Source organism: Neovison vison, chromosome 11 (genome assembly GCF_020171115.1).
Source record: "Neovison vison isolate M4711 chromosome 11, ASM_NN_V1, whole genome shotgun sequence".
In the NCBI taxonomy this organism is placed as follows: domain Eukaryota; kingdom Metazoa; phylum Chordata; class Mammalia; order Carnivora; family Mustelidae; genus Neogale; species Neogale vison.
In genome coordinates this window covers 97161166-97176578 of record NC_058101.1, presented here as the reverse complement: position 1 = coordinate 97176578, position 15413 = coordinate 97161166, and the positions used below count along the sequence as shown (strand labels likewise).

At 35.7% G+C, this 15413-nt stretch overlaps 1 protein-coding gene across 1 annotated transcript in view; it reads right to left on the bottom strand.

Moving 5' to 3' along the window:
* Positions 1-8746: 8746 nt before the first annotated feature.
* The window catches only part of ZGRF1 (zinc finger GRF-type containing 1), an 83472-nt gene continuing 76805 nt past the window's right edge, over positions 8747-15413 (bottom strand). The window contains exons 27-30 of the mRNA XM_044224226.1: positions 10304-10480; positions 10031-10165; positions 9078-9339; positions 8747-8904 (exon numbers count right to left, since the gene is read on the bottom strand). Coding sequence (XP_044080161.1) covers positions 8747-8904; positions 9078-9339; positions 10031-10165; positions 10304-10480 — 732 coding nt within the window. The remainder of the gene's footprint in view (positions 8905-9077; positions 9340-10030; positions 10166-10303; positions 10481-15413) is intronic.

Below are 15413 nucleotides of genomic sequence, written 5' to 3'. Positions count from 1 at the left end.
GGGTAGTGGATTCCTAGGTGCTTTTAGTTTTCTATTGTATATTCTTTGTATTTTCCAAACTTTCTACAAAGAGAATGTATTCTTTTCATAATACAAAAATTCTTAAAGGTGACATCAACAAGTTGGTGATAGAGGTTGGTCCTGACTTTGCCTCCCCTCACAAAAAGAACAACTGTTCAAGAATAAGACACCACTGAGAGTCCTAGAACATAAAGGTAAGGCTGAAAGCATGCCTTGTACCACATGAAGAGGTCTTCCCTGAGCCTCTGAAGCTTCCAGGGAGGAAAAGACACCCGTGGGACAACCCATCATCCCCAGTATTGTGGGTCATTTTAAGAGAGTCTCCGCTTTGATCTCACACCATGGGGATTGCAGGGGAATTTGCAGGGCCCAGCCACTGGGAATCTGACAAAGGGGAGAGGGGCTTACAACAACCAGCACAGGCAAACTGAGTCCATACCTATAGTGCCCAAGTCGTCATCCCAACCAGGAGTTTTGCTCATTTGTAGAACCAAGACCAGACCACACTCTGACCAGGGAACTCTGCAGTTTACAGATTGCCTGATTTGGTTCCTCACACAAGTTCTCCTTCCCTTTCCTTTTCCCCTTCCCCTTCTCCTTCAAGATTTTATTTATTTATTTGACAGAGAAAGAGACACAGCAAAAGAGGGAACACAAGCAGGGGGAGGAGTGAAAGAGGGAGAAACAGGCTTCCCAAAGAGCAGAGAGCCCAACATGGGGCTCCATCCCAGGATCCTGGGATCAAGACCTGAGCTGAAGGCAGTTGCTTAACCAACTGAGCCACCTCACATGAGTTGCCCCTCACATGAGTTCTGCCAGCCCTAAAGCTGGGCTTCCCCCAAGCCCTGGCCAAAGAGCTGAATCACAGCCCACTGGTGGAATGTCTTCTGGCCCCATCTTACCAGAAGCAGTGGCAACAACTCCTAGAATCTGTATGGTCCAACAGCCATAGAGCAAAGAAGTGGGCGGGCAGAGCTGACTGCTCCCAGAACAAAGCCAGTACTGGGAATGAAGTGTCCTCACACTACACATAAGAAGAGGGATTAATTCATAGCCAATATTGAAGGTAAATCCTGGCATCTCTCAAAGAGAGAACCTGCTCAGGAAATTCAGAGTAACCTGAAGAAGCCCCTCCCCCTCCCACCTTCAACAAAGCCTCATCCCTGTGAACTGTGTGTTTTGACCCCATCTCAGTAGCAGGGTTGGTGACAACTCCTAGAAACTCCTGGTAACTGTGTGGCACAGCAACACTCAAACCAAGAGGTATGTAGCAGAGCCAACATTGACAAGCAAAGCCAGTGGCCCTGTTCAGTCAGGGAACTTTGAATGTAGGTTGGCTTAAGACAACAAACAGCTTTAAAGCTGCTTCTCCCACAGCATGTGGGCATCTAATTCGTAGCCACATCCATTGCTAAGTACAGCCTTCAGCCCATCTGACCAAAGAACCTAACATATAGGAAACTACATAGTCCATTCAACAGCACTACTTACTCTGGAACTGGAACAGAAAGCACAGCCCAGGCTTCCCCCCATCCGCAGAGAAAAACCAGTGGCCTCACCTGACTAGGCAATTCAGTGTACAGACTGGCCCGATTTGGGTTGCTAAACAATGAGCAGTAGAGGGCCTGGATCCTGTCCTGTTGCCCTGCTAGAGCGAGGAAGCTAACTCACAGTGCTATAACACTGAGTCTCAAACATGTAGTAAGCCTAACCTGAAAATCCAGGCATCTGCGGAGACCATCCTACAGTCTTACTTAGGTAGGGAGCCAAGCCAGCCATTTTATTCAATTGTTCTCAGCCAGTGGCACAAGCCTCACCAAATTCTCAGTGCTCAAACACTTACTTCATCCAAAAGTAGACCAGAGTATGCCCCACTTGCTCAAGGATAATATTAAGAAATCCAAACAGAGCTGACTGGTGAAGAATTATTTCTGCCAAAGCAGATCTGTAAAGACTAGAAGAGGAGCCTGATTACTCAAATATACAGGTGCCAACATAAGGAATCAAGGATCATGAAAAAAAAAAAATCTTGAAAAATCAGGTAAATATGACAGCACTAAAGAAAATTAATAAAGTTCCAAAAAAAATTAATAAAGTTCCAATAATTAACCCTAAAGAAATGGAAGTATATAAATTGTCAAAGAATTCAAATAATCTTCTTAAGAAAGTTCAGTGAACTACAAGAAAATACAGACAACTAAACAGAATTAGGAAAACAATGCATTAAAAAAAACAAGAGATTTGACAAGGAAATAGCAATAACCATCCAATAAATAAAGACTACCTCCAATTTTTTAAACTTCTAAATGAGGATTGTTAAGTGAATTATGCACCATTATTACTATATTGCAGAATCTAACTATAACTATATATTCACCATTATTGGTGAGATTTATATTACCTGTTATTATGGTGTTAATTAGCATTCTTTTATTTTTGCTCAAAGAACTCCCTTTAGGATTTCTTGTAACAGGTCTGGTGCTAATAAAGCCTCTGAGCTTTTGTTTGTTCAGGAAACTATTCCTTCATTTCCTTTTTTTTTTTTATAATTTATTTATCTATTTGAGAGAGAGAGCAGAGGAGTGGAAAGGGTAGAGAAAGAGGGAGAGAGAGAACCCAAAGCAGACTCCATGCTGAGCATGGAGCCCAATATGGGGCTCGATCCCATGACCTGAGATCACGACATGAACCAAGATCATGAGTTCAATGCTTAAGTGACTGAGCCTCCTAGGCATCCCTTTACCCTTTTGTGTCTGAAAGACTTTTTGGGTATAAAATTCTTGATTGCTAGGTCTTTTCTTTGCATATTTTGAACATGTCATCTCATTTTCTCATGGCCAGTAAAGTTCCTGTTCAGAAATTTGTCAAAAGTCTTATACCAGAAGTTCCCTGGTATGTAACTTCTCTCTTTTCTCTTGCTGCATTTAAAATTGTCTTTGACGTTTGACAACTTAATTACAATGTATCTCAGTGTAGCTCATTTGGGTTCAACCTATTTGGGATCCTTTGTGTCTCATGGATCTGAAAGTCCATTTCTCTCCTCAGGGTCTCTGATTGCTTTAAATGTAGTTTCTGTCCTTTTCTCTTTCTTTCTCCTTCTGGAATTCCCATAATGCAAATATTGTTTCTTTTCATTGTGTCTCATAATTCCCATAGGCTTTCTTCACTCTTTTTCATTCTTTTTTAGTTTTTGCTCCTCTGATGGATAATTTTCAATATGCCTTTCAGTGTCCTCTATGTCACAAATTCTTTCTTTGGCTTGGCTAAGTCTACTTTTGAAACTCTCTACTAAATTCTTCAGTTCTATTTTTTAACCCTAGACTTCTGCTTTGTTTTTGTTTCAGAGGGTGCCTATTTATTTGTTGAACTTCTTGTTTTATTCATGCATTGTTTTCCTAATTTAAATGCACACTAAATGGATCATTTACCATGATCAAGTGGGATTTATTCTTATAATGCAAAGAGGATTCAACATATACAAACCAATGTGATACACTACAATAATAGAATGAAAGAAAAGAATCATATGATAATCTCAATAGAGATTATGCAGAAAAAGCATATGGAAAAATTCAATATCCATTCACAATAAACTCTTAACAAATTAGGCATAGAGGAACATATTTCAACATAATAAAGGCTATATATGACAAGCCCACAGCTAATGTCATAATCTAAGATGAAAGTAGAAAGCTTTTCCTCTAAGATCAGGAAAAAGACAAGGGTGTCTCCTATTATCACTCCTATTCAACATGGTACTGAAGTCCAGCTAGCAGAGTCAGGCAAGAAAAGATATTGGAGTTGGAAAGAAGCAAAACTGTCTGTGTTGCATGTAACAACATGATATACATGAAATTGTATATTAATCATGTATATCATGAAATATACATGATATACAGAAATTCTAAAGACTCAAAAAAAAAACCCCTTCAATCTAATCAATAAATTCAGTAAAGCTGCAGAATACAAAATTAACATACAAAAATCAGTAGTGTTTCTATACACTAATACTAAATTTCCTGAAAAAGGAAACAAAGAAATTTATTTCACTTATTATAGCATCAAAAACAATGAAATACTTAGGAACAAATTTAACTAGGGAGGTAAAAGATCTCTACTCTGAAAAGTACAAGACACTAATGAAAGAAATCAAAGAACAAATAAATGGAAAGGTGTTCATAGGTTGGAAAAATTAATACTGTCAAAATGTCAAAACTTACTTAAAGCCATCCATAGATCCAATGCAATCCCTATCAAGATTCCAATGGTATTTTTTTTTTAATCAAAGTAGAAAAAACACTCCTACAACTTATATGGAACCACAAAAGACCCCAAATGGCCAAAGAATTCCTAAGAAAGAACCAAGCAAGAGGCATCACACTTCCTAATTTCAAGCTATACTATAAAGTTGTAGTCATCAAAACAGTATGGTACTGGCATAAAAACAGACAATTAGACCAATGGAACAGAATCAAGAGCCCAGAAATAAACCTTAGCATATACAGAAAATAACTGACAAGGGAGCAAAGAATACCGATAAGGGAGAGCCAATCTCTTCAATAAATGGTGCTGGAATAACTGGATGTTCACATATAAAAGAAGAAAACTGGAAACATATCTTACAAGACTCACAAAAATTAATTCAGAATGGATTCAGCCACAAAAAATGAGAAACCCTATCATTCATGACAACATAGATGGACCTTGAAGGCATAATGCTAAGTAAAATAAGTCAGAGAAAGACAAATACTTTATAAGCTCACTTAAATGTTGCACATTTTTTAAAGGTTTTTAAGCATCTGCCTTCAGCTCAAGTCATGATTCTGGGGTCCTGGGATCAAGTCCTGCAGCTGACTACCTGCTCAGTAGGGAGTCTGCTATTCCCTCTGCCACTTCCTTCCCTGGCTGGTGAGCTCTCTCCCCCTTTCCTCTCTCTCTTTCTCTCATAAAAATAAGAAAAAATCTTAAAAAAAAAAAATAAGTGAACTGTAGAACTGTAATTATTTTTAGAATGGAATATCAAAAGGAATGAGAATATTAAAAACTATCAATATTCAAACATGGGAAGGCATCTCATGAGAATATTTAATAAATCAGGTATAAAAGCATAATGTGATTCCATTTCTATAAAGTTGAAAAGTCTGCACATGATAACACACATTACAATTTTCTATGTTTTCAGAAGTTCAGATATCCTGAGGATGACAGTGTAGTAGCAGTAAGGGTACACAAAGGGGCTTCCTTGATGTTGATTTATGTTCTATGACCCAAGTGCTGGTTACAAAGATGTATTCACTTTGTGAAAATTCACTTAACTGTATACTTGTAATTTATGCACTTTTCTATATATGTGTTATTAAAAAATACTTCAAAATTTTAAAAAATTAAAATCCATTATATAATCTATCCATTACAGTCTATATGCCAATGCTACCATGTAAATAAATGCGCAGGAAAGAGACTAGAAGGGCATGAGCCAAAAGTATTCTCTCTTTCATTTGTTTACTCATCCAACAGATACTTATTGAGCACCTGCTATATCAGGTACGGTGCTGGGTATGGTGCTGGCTATACCATGGCCTGGTACTGGGCACTGCTAACTTCAGGAGTGAGTTTCTAGTGTTTGTCTTCTTCTTTTTGTACTTCTAGAAAGTTTTACTGTGAATACATATTTACTTATAAAATAACAGGGCATCATATATATTTATTTTTAAAAGATTCTGATAGAAGGACAAGAACTGCATGTTCCTCTCAATAGATACAAAAAAAGCATTTGACAAAGTACAGCAGCCTTTCTTGATTAAAACTCTTCACAATGTAGGGACAGAGGGTACATACCTCAATATCATAAAAGCCATCTATGAAAAACCCACAGCAAATTATCATTCTCTATGGGGAAAAAATGAGAGATTTTCCCCTGAGGTCAGGAACATGACAGGGATGTCACCACTGCTATTCAACACAGTACTGGAAGTCCTAGCCTCAGCAATCAGACAACAAAAAGAAATAAAAGGCATCCAAATTAGCAAAAAAGTCAAACTCTCAGGCTTTGCAGATGATATGAAATTCCATATGGAAAACTCAAAAGCCCCTGCCCCAAAACTGCTGGAACTCATACAGGAATTCAGTAAGTGGCAGGATATAAAATCAATGCACAGAAATCATTGCATTTCTATACACCAACAAGACAGAAGAAAGAGAAATTAAAGAGTCAATCCCATTTACAATTGCACCAAAAATCATAAAATACCTAAAAATAAATCTAACCAAAGAGGTAAAGAATCTATACTCAGAAAACTATAGAGTACTCACAAAAGAAACTGAGGAACACATAAAGAAATGGAAAAGCATTCCATGCTCATGGATTGGAAGAACAAATAATGTGAAAATGTCTATGCAATCTAGAGCAATCTACACATCCAGTGCAATTCCTATCAAAATATCATCAGCTTTTTTCCACAGAACTGGAACAAATAATCCTAAAGTTTGTATGGAACCAGAAAAAACCCTGAATAGCCAAAAGAATGTTCAAAAAGAAAACCAAAACTTGTGTCATCACAATTCTAGACTTCAAGCTCCATTACAAAGCTTTAATCATCAAGACAGTATGATATGGCACAAAAACAGACACATAGATCAAAGGAACAGAATAGACAGCCCAGAAATAGACCCTCACTCTATGGTCAATTAATCTTCAACAAAGCAGGAAAGAATATTCCATGGAAAAAAGACAGTCTCTTCAACAAATGGTATTGGGAAAATTGGACAGCCATATGCAGAAGAATGAAACTGGATCATTTTCTTATACCATACACAAAAAATAGACTCAAAATGGATGAAAGACCTCAATGTGAGACAAGAATCCATCAAAATCCTAGAGGAGAACACAGGCAGCAGCTTTTGCACAGCAAAGGAAAGAGTCAACAAAACCAAAAGACAACCGACAGAATGAGAGAAGATATTTGCAAATAACATATTAAAGGGCTAGTATCCAAAATCTATAAAGAACTTATCAAACTCAACACCCAAAGAACAAATAATCTAGTCAAGAAATGGGCAGAAAACATGAACAGACATTTCTCCAAAGAAGACATCCAAATGGCTAACAGACATATGAAAAAGTGCTCAACATCACTAAGCATCAGAGAAATACAAACAAAACCACAAAGAGATACCACCTTATACCAGTCCAGAATGGCTAAAATTAACAAGTCAGGAAACAATAGATGTTGGTGAGGATGTGAAGAAAGAGGAACCCTCCCCTACACTCTTTGTGGGAATGCAAGCTGGTGCAGCCTCTCTGGAAAACAGTACAGAGGTTCCTTTAAAAGTTGGAAATATGACCCAGCAATTGCACTACTGGGTATTTATCCCAAAGATACAAATGTAGTGACCAAAGGGGCACCTGTCCCCCAGTGTTTATAGCAGCAATGTCTACAATAGCCAAACTATGGAAAGAGCCCAGATGTCCATCAACAGATAAATGGATAAAGAAGATGTGGTATATATACACAATGGAATATTATGTAGCCATCAAAAAATTTAAAAAAAACCTTGGGATGCCTGGGTGCCTCAGATGGTTAGGCATCTGCTTTGGGCTCAGGTTATAATCCCAGGGTCCCAGGATCAAGTTCTTCATTGGGCTCCCTACTCAGAGAGAGTCTCCGCCCTCTCCCTCTTACCCTGCTGTGCTCTCTCTCTCAAATGAATAAATAAAATCTTTAAAATAAAATAAAATAAAATCTTGCCATTTGCAATGATGTGGATGGAACTGGAGGGTATTATGCTAAGCAAAATAAGTCAGTCAGAGAAAGAAAATTATCATATGACCTCACTGATATGTAGAATTTAAGAAACAAGGCAGAGGATCATAGGGGAAGAGAGAAAAAAAAGAAACAAGATGAAACCAGAGAAGGAGATAAAACATAAGAGACTCTTAATCATAGGAAACAAACAGGGTTGCTGGAGGGGAATGGGTATTACATAAGACTGATGAATCACATACCTGTACACCTGAAAAAAATAATACATTGTATATTTTTAAAAATAGTAAAAAAATTAAGAAAAATAAATTTTAAAAAATATTCTGGGGGCGCCTGGATGGCTCAGTTGGTTAAGCCTCTGCCTTCGGCCCAGGTGATGATCTCAGGGTCCTAGAATTGAGCCCCATGTCGGACTTTCTGCTCAGCAGGGAGCCTGCTTCCCCCTTTCTGCCTGCTGCTCTGCCTACTTGTGATCTCTCTCCCTCTGTCAAATAAATAAATAAAATCTTCAAAAAAAATTCTGATAGAGCTATGGTTCAGAAAGGAGTGTTTTGATATAATTGTGTAGCCATGTTCTAATAGATGAGTTTTTGAGATATTTATTTTTTTAATCGCTTCTCGGCCTTTTGGCTAAGATCAAGTGTTGAGATATTTATTTATTTTTGAAGTAATACTGGTATTCCCCAGGAAACCTTTTCTATGTCCTCTATGAAATTTATTCCTTTAGCAGACAGAAGCCATAATTTTAGAAAGAAATATCTTTTTATTAGTAAGATTTTATATTACCTTCAATATCTGCCTATCTAAATATATGTATTTTTTAAGAGCAGTTTTTTTACATGTGGTTATTTAATGTTATTTAAATACTTTAAAGGTTTTTGATAACAGGTTTTAGGATAATTAAAAAATATAGAAACTATATAGTGTAAAATGAATTTGGAATTCATATAAATACAAATTATCTATACCATGTCTTTTTGTGAATGAGATTTATCTTTAGATTTATCTTTTTCATTCTTTTTCTTCTGTTTTTCTTCTGCTTGTTTTTCAAAATAATCTTTAAGAAGATGGTTCAGCTGTGATTCATACTGGCTTGCATGTTGTAATCCATCTTCCCTTCCTTAAAAAGATGATACAAAACATGAGACAACAGTATTTCATAGTGGTCCCCTATTCTTTTAGTTATCTCCCACAGTGGCAAATCCAGAGCTTTCCTATCTGAACCACTCTAAGCGCTGACTCAAAAGTCAGTTTCAATTCAAAATGCTTGAATTAAACATATTTTTATTTTACCTTCACAGTGTTGGATCACACGTCCCCAGAGTCGATTTTTCCGTAAACAGGCTAAATTTCCCACGATCAATAAATGCCTCCTTCCTCTGGTCAATGCAACATTCATTCTTTTTTCTGAATCAATAAATCCTACTTGTCTTGTCCTTACACAGGACAGAATAATGATCTCCTTTTCAGCTCCCTGAAAAGCATCTACGGTGGATACCTGCACAGCTTTAATATCAGGATGGTCAAAGTCCGTAGCACTGAGTAAATGACAAAGCTATGGAGGAAAGAAGAAAGAGATCATTCAGGGCAGGGACTATGAAGAACTTAAGACCTGAACCTATTGACAGCACCCCTTTTTATTTAACTGGTAGTGGATAATTTTCATTTTCTTTTTTACGACTCACAAAGATTTAGTAGTTTCTAAAATGATACATAAATAACGAGAGGACAATATAAGTTAGGCAACAAAATCAAAAGTGTTGATTTATCTATTGCTGGGGAATTCATCTAGATATGCTAATTCAGAGTTGATAAATAGTGAAACAGATGAAAAATATTTTTTTAAAAAAGCAAAAACTATTTAGAAGTAATTGGCTTATGCGTACATTAATATCTGGTATCTATCTTTGATTAATAAAATGAAATGATAATGAAAGAACATTTTGGAAAACAAAGATTGAATCCCATCTGTCCCAAAACACAAAGCATACACTGTATTTTCTTCCCTCTAATTTGTTTATTTGCATTTTTGCCCCAACAGCTGTAAACTGAATTTAATTAAGCCTTGTTAGATTTACATTTAATTATACAGAAAAAAAGCCAGACCAGATAAAAATCAGAATTTTTTTAATATGTTAACTACAGTCCCAAAATTGTTTTTAACCAAAACCAACCACTACAAATGTAATATCAAATATTATAACATAAAATTATAATATTTAAGTATCATAATATGTAATACAAACCTTGTACATCTGGGATTTGTATAATGTTATCACCCCAATCATAGAGCCCGCTATTCCACTTGCAATCAGTGATTGAATCAGTTTGAGTGTAAAAGCAGCTTCTGCCACATTATGAAAGCTGTTATCTCTTTCAATCTGGAATAAGAAACAGATCCTAAATTATATTTCCCAGAAAGCCTATGGAAAGACCAAGAAAACCATATAAACAACAACAATAAAATTAAAGCAGGAAACTAAACCATGTTGACTCTCATTAACATTAATGTCATTTACCTGTTCCAGTCCTTTAACGTTATAGAAACACAGGGTTGGGAGCCATTCCAATAAAGGGCTCCTCTCTGTTTCTGAAATGCCATTCATGAGGTTTCCTTCATAAAACAGATCATTAGAGATAGCACTGATCACAGGGTGACAACGGTATTGGGTTCTCAACAGAACTGGCTTATGCCCCTAAGAAATTTAAATGCAGAAAAATAGAAAATTGAAGCATTTTTTTTCCTTAAGGAAAAAAATAATATTTTAAAATTGAAAAGTATCACCATATTGTGCTTTTAGCAAGTGAATTACAACCATGATGAAACAGACTACAAATACAGTTTTCTTAATTACTAAAGATATTTTCACAGCAAACTATTATTATACCACAAAATTATAAAGTATAAAACATGTCAAATCTTTAAATCATTACCTAATAAGTATGGCACCTAACATTATGCTTTTATAATTTATGCAGAGTAGGGCAGACACTAAATTAAAAGAGAATCTTCAAAAAAAATTAGAAAGTGTTGTTGATAACTCATTTATGAATTTTCCTCCTTGGGTACAAGCCATCTTTCATTTTGAATCTTCAAATAAGGTTTTCAATTTTGTTAATGTATCATAAAATACACATTCCATGTACTTTAGGGGTCTCTGGAGCATACTCTTTCTTTGCAAAATGTTCCGTAGCACTGTTTGAACATTTTAAATAATACAAGGTACTCTAGTAATAAAAACACATAGTAAAAGGTAGGAGTAATGGTCACATAGACAAGGTTTTTTTTTTTAAGATTTTATTTATTCATGAGAGACAGAGAGGGAGTGAGAAAGAGAGAGGGAGGCAGAGGCAGAGGGAGAAGCAGACTTGAGAACCTGATGTGGTGCTTGATCTCAGGACCCTGGGATCATGACCTGAGTGGAAGGCAAATCCTTAACTGACTGAGCCATACAGGCACCCAAGAAGGTATGTTTTATGGGAGAAAAATAGTAAGTAAAAATCCAATCCTCCGTACTATTTAGGGCCTAAATATGTGGATGAGTCTGAATCAGTGGGCACATGGGTGTAGCATGCTACTCTTAATCTTGGGGTTGTGATTTCAAGCCTGAGGGTGGTCATGAAGTCTACTTTTAAAAAAAAATGCTCAAAGGACCATGCTTTAGAACTAGAAACAATGTTAGAGAAATGACTAAATTATGGTATATCCACATTACCTATTTGGTGATTAAACATATTTATGACAACAGTGATGATTACAAAGCTAGTTAGTAACACAGGGAAATGATTTATTATAATGCAAAGTTTAAAAAAGTTAGGATAGAAACTATATAGTATGGTCTCAACTATGTTAGAAAATATTTTTTTCCAGCTTTATTGTGATATAATTGACATATAACATTGGGTAAGTTGAAGGTGTACCAGGAGCTGACTTGATACACATATATTACAAACTGATTACCACCCACAGTGTTAGCTAACAGCTCCATCACAGCACATAGATACCATTTCTTTTTTTATAGTGAGAATATTTAACATATATTCTCTTGGCAACTTTCAAGTATGTAATATAGTATTATTAACTATAATCAACATGCTGTTAATTAGATCCCTAGAACTTATTCATACCCTGTAACTAGAAATTTGTACCCTTTGACCAACATGACCCGTTTCCTACCTCTCTACCTTCCAGTTCCAGGTAACCATCATTCTACTCTGTTTGTACCAGCTTTTTTATTTTTATTTTTATTTTTTTTAAATATTTTTATTTATTTATCTGACAGAGATCACAAGTAGGCAGAGAGGCAGGCAGAGAGAGAGGAGAAAGTAGGCTCTCCGCAGAGCAGAGAGTCAGATGCGGGGCTCGATCCCAAGACCCTGGGATCATGACCTGAGCCGAAGGCAAAGGCTTTAACCCACTGAGCCACCCAGGTGCCCCAGCTTTTTTAGATTCTACAAATAAATGATATTTATTACTGGTCTCTCTCAGATTTATTTCACTTACCATAATGTTCTCAAGGTACATCCATGTTGTTACAAATGGCAGGATTTCCTTTTTTATGGCTGCATGATATTCCAATGTGTGTTTGCACATATCAAATATATGTATTTTTATAGTTTATATATATATACATTTATCTGATATAAGCATATACCCCAAAGATAAAGGCTGGAAGGAACACTACTAAAATATTACAAAGGATTTTCTCTTGGAGGCAGTGAGATTATTACAGTTTTGTTGGTTTTTTTTTAACCCTTTAATTTTCTGTAGTTTCTATACTTTTTATCATGATTAATAGATATTATTTTTATTTCTTTTAATTAATTCTGAGGTAGTTCAAATATACAGAAAAGCAAAGCAATATAATACTCATGTATGTACTACACAGATGTGACATTAGTATTTAGTCCTTGTTGCCTCAGATCTCTCTTTTGTTAAGATATAAAATGTGACATATATAGCTAAAGCTCCCACCTCATTTCCTCTACCAGCTTCTCCAGAAATAGCTTCAAACTAACATTATGTATGCATTAATATGTGGTATCTATCTTTTTTCTGAATCAATATCTTATGGCATTCCCATGGAAGTTCTATATGTTTACTACAAAGGCATATACCTATGATTAATACATATTATTTGTTATGCTTTTGAAATTCACATAAATTGAGTTTTACACTATGTAACACTTTGCACCTTGCTTCTCTCAATATCCACTACGTTTATGAGCACTATCTATATGGATCAAGTTAATTCACCTTAACTGTTTTATATATTCCATTTTGTAAATTCTATTCCATTTTATTCTGTAAATAAATCACTTTTAAGTCCTTTATTTACCCTTTTAAAATCCCCTCTAAAAATCTACTTCATATTTTAAAAGTCATCGACAACAAATAAGCGAAAGAGCAAAGAGCATAACAGCATGCATACTATGCTAGCATTTGTTAAAACAGAGGGAAAATACTTTATGTATTTGCTTACACTGACATAAATTATCACTAGAAGGGTACAAGCAAAGGTGACAGTTGCTTTGTGGGAGAGAAACTGAGTGGCTGGGGGACAGGAGTAGAAGTCTTCACTGTACTTTCTGGTTCCTCTTAAATTCAAATCCCAAATCATGTGACAATGTTACCTATTCAAAAATGTTTTAAGAATCTAAATAATTTTTTAATTAAGATTATTAAGAAGCCACTGGAAAGGTCTGATTCAAAAGAATCTGGACACTGACATTATGGAAGCGGTAGAAAGTTATGCAATTCAATTCAGTTACAATTAAAAGCTCAAGACCACTGAAAGCTTGAGTCTTCACAAATTAAGTACAACTCAACTCAAAACTTAAATCAACTTGAAACTCAGTGTATGGGGAAACTTCTGAAGAAAGTAGAATAAAACTGCCTTGCAGAATCCATTCTCTAATATCTAAAGGGACAACAAAAACACTAAAATAACAAAATAACTAAAAACAACAGCAAAGAAAAAATACAGTAGGCAGGCAACAAACGTTTATAGCCATCCCAATGTCATAAACGTTAAAAGGTTCCTGTCACCAAGAAAGAAACAAAATTTAAGTGGAAGGAAGAAATGCAATGCAGATCTTCCTTGACTTATGATGCCGTAACATCCTGATAAACCCATCAGAAGTTGAAAATATCATTAGTCAAGATGCGTTTAATACATCTACCCTGTGGAACATCATAGCTTAGCCTAGCCTATCTTAAACATGCTTAGAATACTTACATTAGCATACAGTTGGGCTAAATCACCTATCACAAAGCCTGATTTATAAAGAAGTGTCGGATATTTCTTGTAATTTAATACTGTACTGAAAGTGAAAAACAGAATGGTTGTATGGGTGCAGAATGATTCTTACATGTATCAGTTGTTTATTTTTAGGATCATGATTGAGAGCTGAGGCCCAGCAACATGAGAAAGGATCTTGACACATATTGCTAGCCTGAGTAAAGATCAAAATTCAAGATTCAGAGTATAGTCTCTACTAAATTTATCACTTTCACACCATCATAAAGTTGAAATTGGTAGGTAAAAACATTGTAAGTCAGGAACCATCTGTGTAGTGAGATTCCTAACTCCTCTAGAAGTCATAAAATAGAAATGACTTCTAAGAATAATAATGAAACAGAGAAAGTGAAATGGACAGTTTTTAGCGGAAGTGAAGGCTCTGAGGACTAAACATCAAACTGAGAGGACACGTGAAATCCAAGAATAGTCCTCATCTGGGAAAGGACAATACCTCCAACCATGTGGAGTGAATACTGGGACAGGATATTTAACAAAACCTTAGAATTGAGAGAGCACATGTAAGCTAAAAAAGACATTACACATTCTTATTTAGTTCTATTCCAGTCTCACTCCTACTCCACTTCCCTACCATCATATTTTCAGGATACTACAAAAGTAGAGAATACAAATCTGAGAGAGCTACTTAAAGATGAACATCAAGAAATCAAGTAGGAATGGCAACTATGCAAACATATGATGGCTTCTCCCCCAAAATTAACAAAATAAAGGAAGACAATGCAAACAATATGTATAGAGCCCAGCCTAGACAAAATACAACCAAGAAACAGAAGAAAATTTTCCTCAAGTATAAAAGCTTTAGAATATAATCGAGTGAAACAAAATCTCAAAGGCGAGATGATGAAAAGATAAGATTAAAAGGGAAATTTCAATCATAAAGAAAAAAACTAATTTCTAAATGGTAACATTAAAGAACAGGTTCCCTCTCTTGCTGGGTCTCTCTCTGTCAAATAAATAAATAAATAAAATCTGAAGGAAAAAAAAAAAGAAATTAAGGTAACATAAATGGAAGACAGATAAAGATACCCAATATCAGAATAACTGGGGAACCTCTGTTTTAGACTCAATGTGTTCCCCACCCCAATTCCTATGTTGCAGCGTTGAACCCCAAAGTTATGGAATTTGGAGGTGGGGCCTTTGGAAGGTAATTAGGTTTAGATGAGCATGAGGATGAGGTTCTCATGATAAGATTAGTCTCCTTATAAGAGGAAGAGGCCAGAGTTTTCTTTCTTTCCACCATGTGAGGATACAGCCAAGAACAGAGTTCTTATCAGGAACCAAATCTGAAGGTACCTTGACCTTGGCCTTC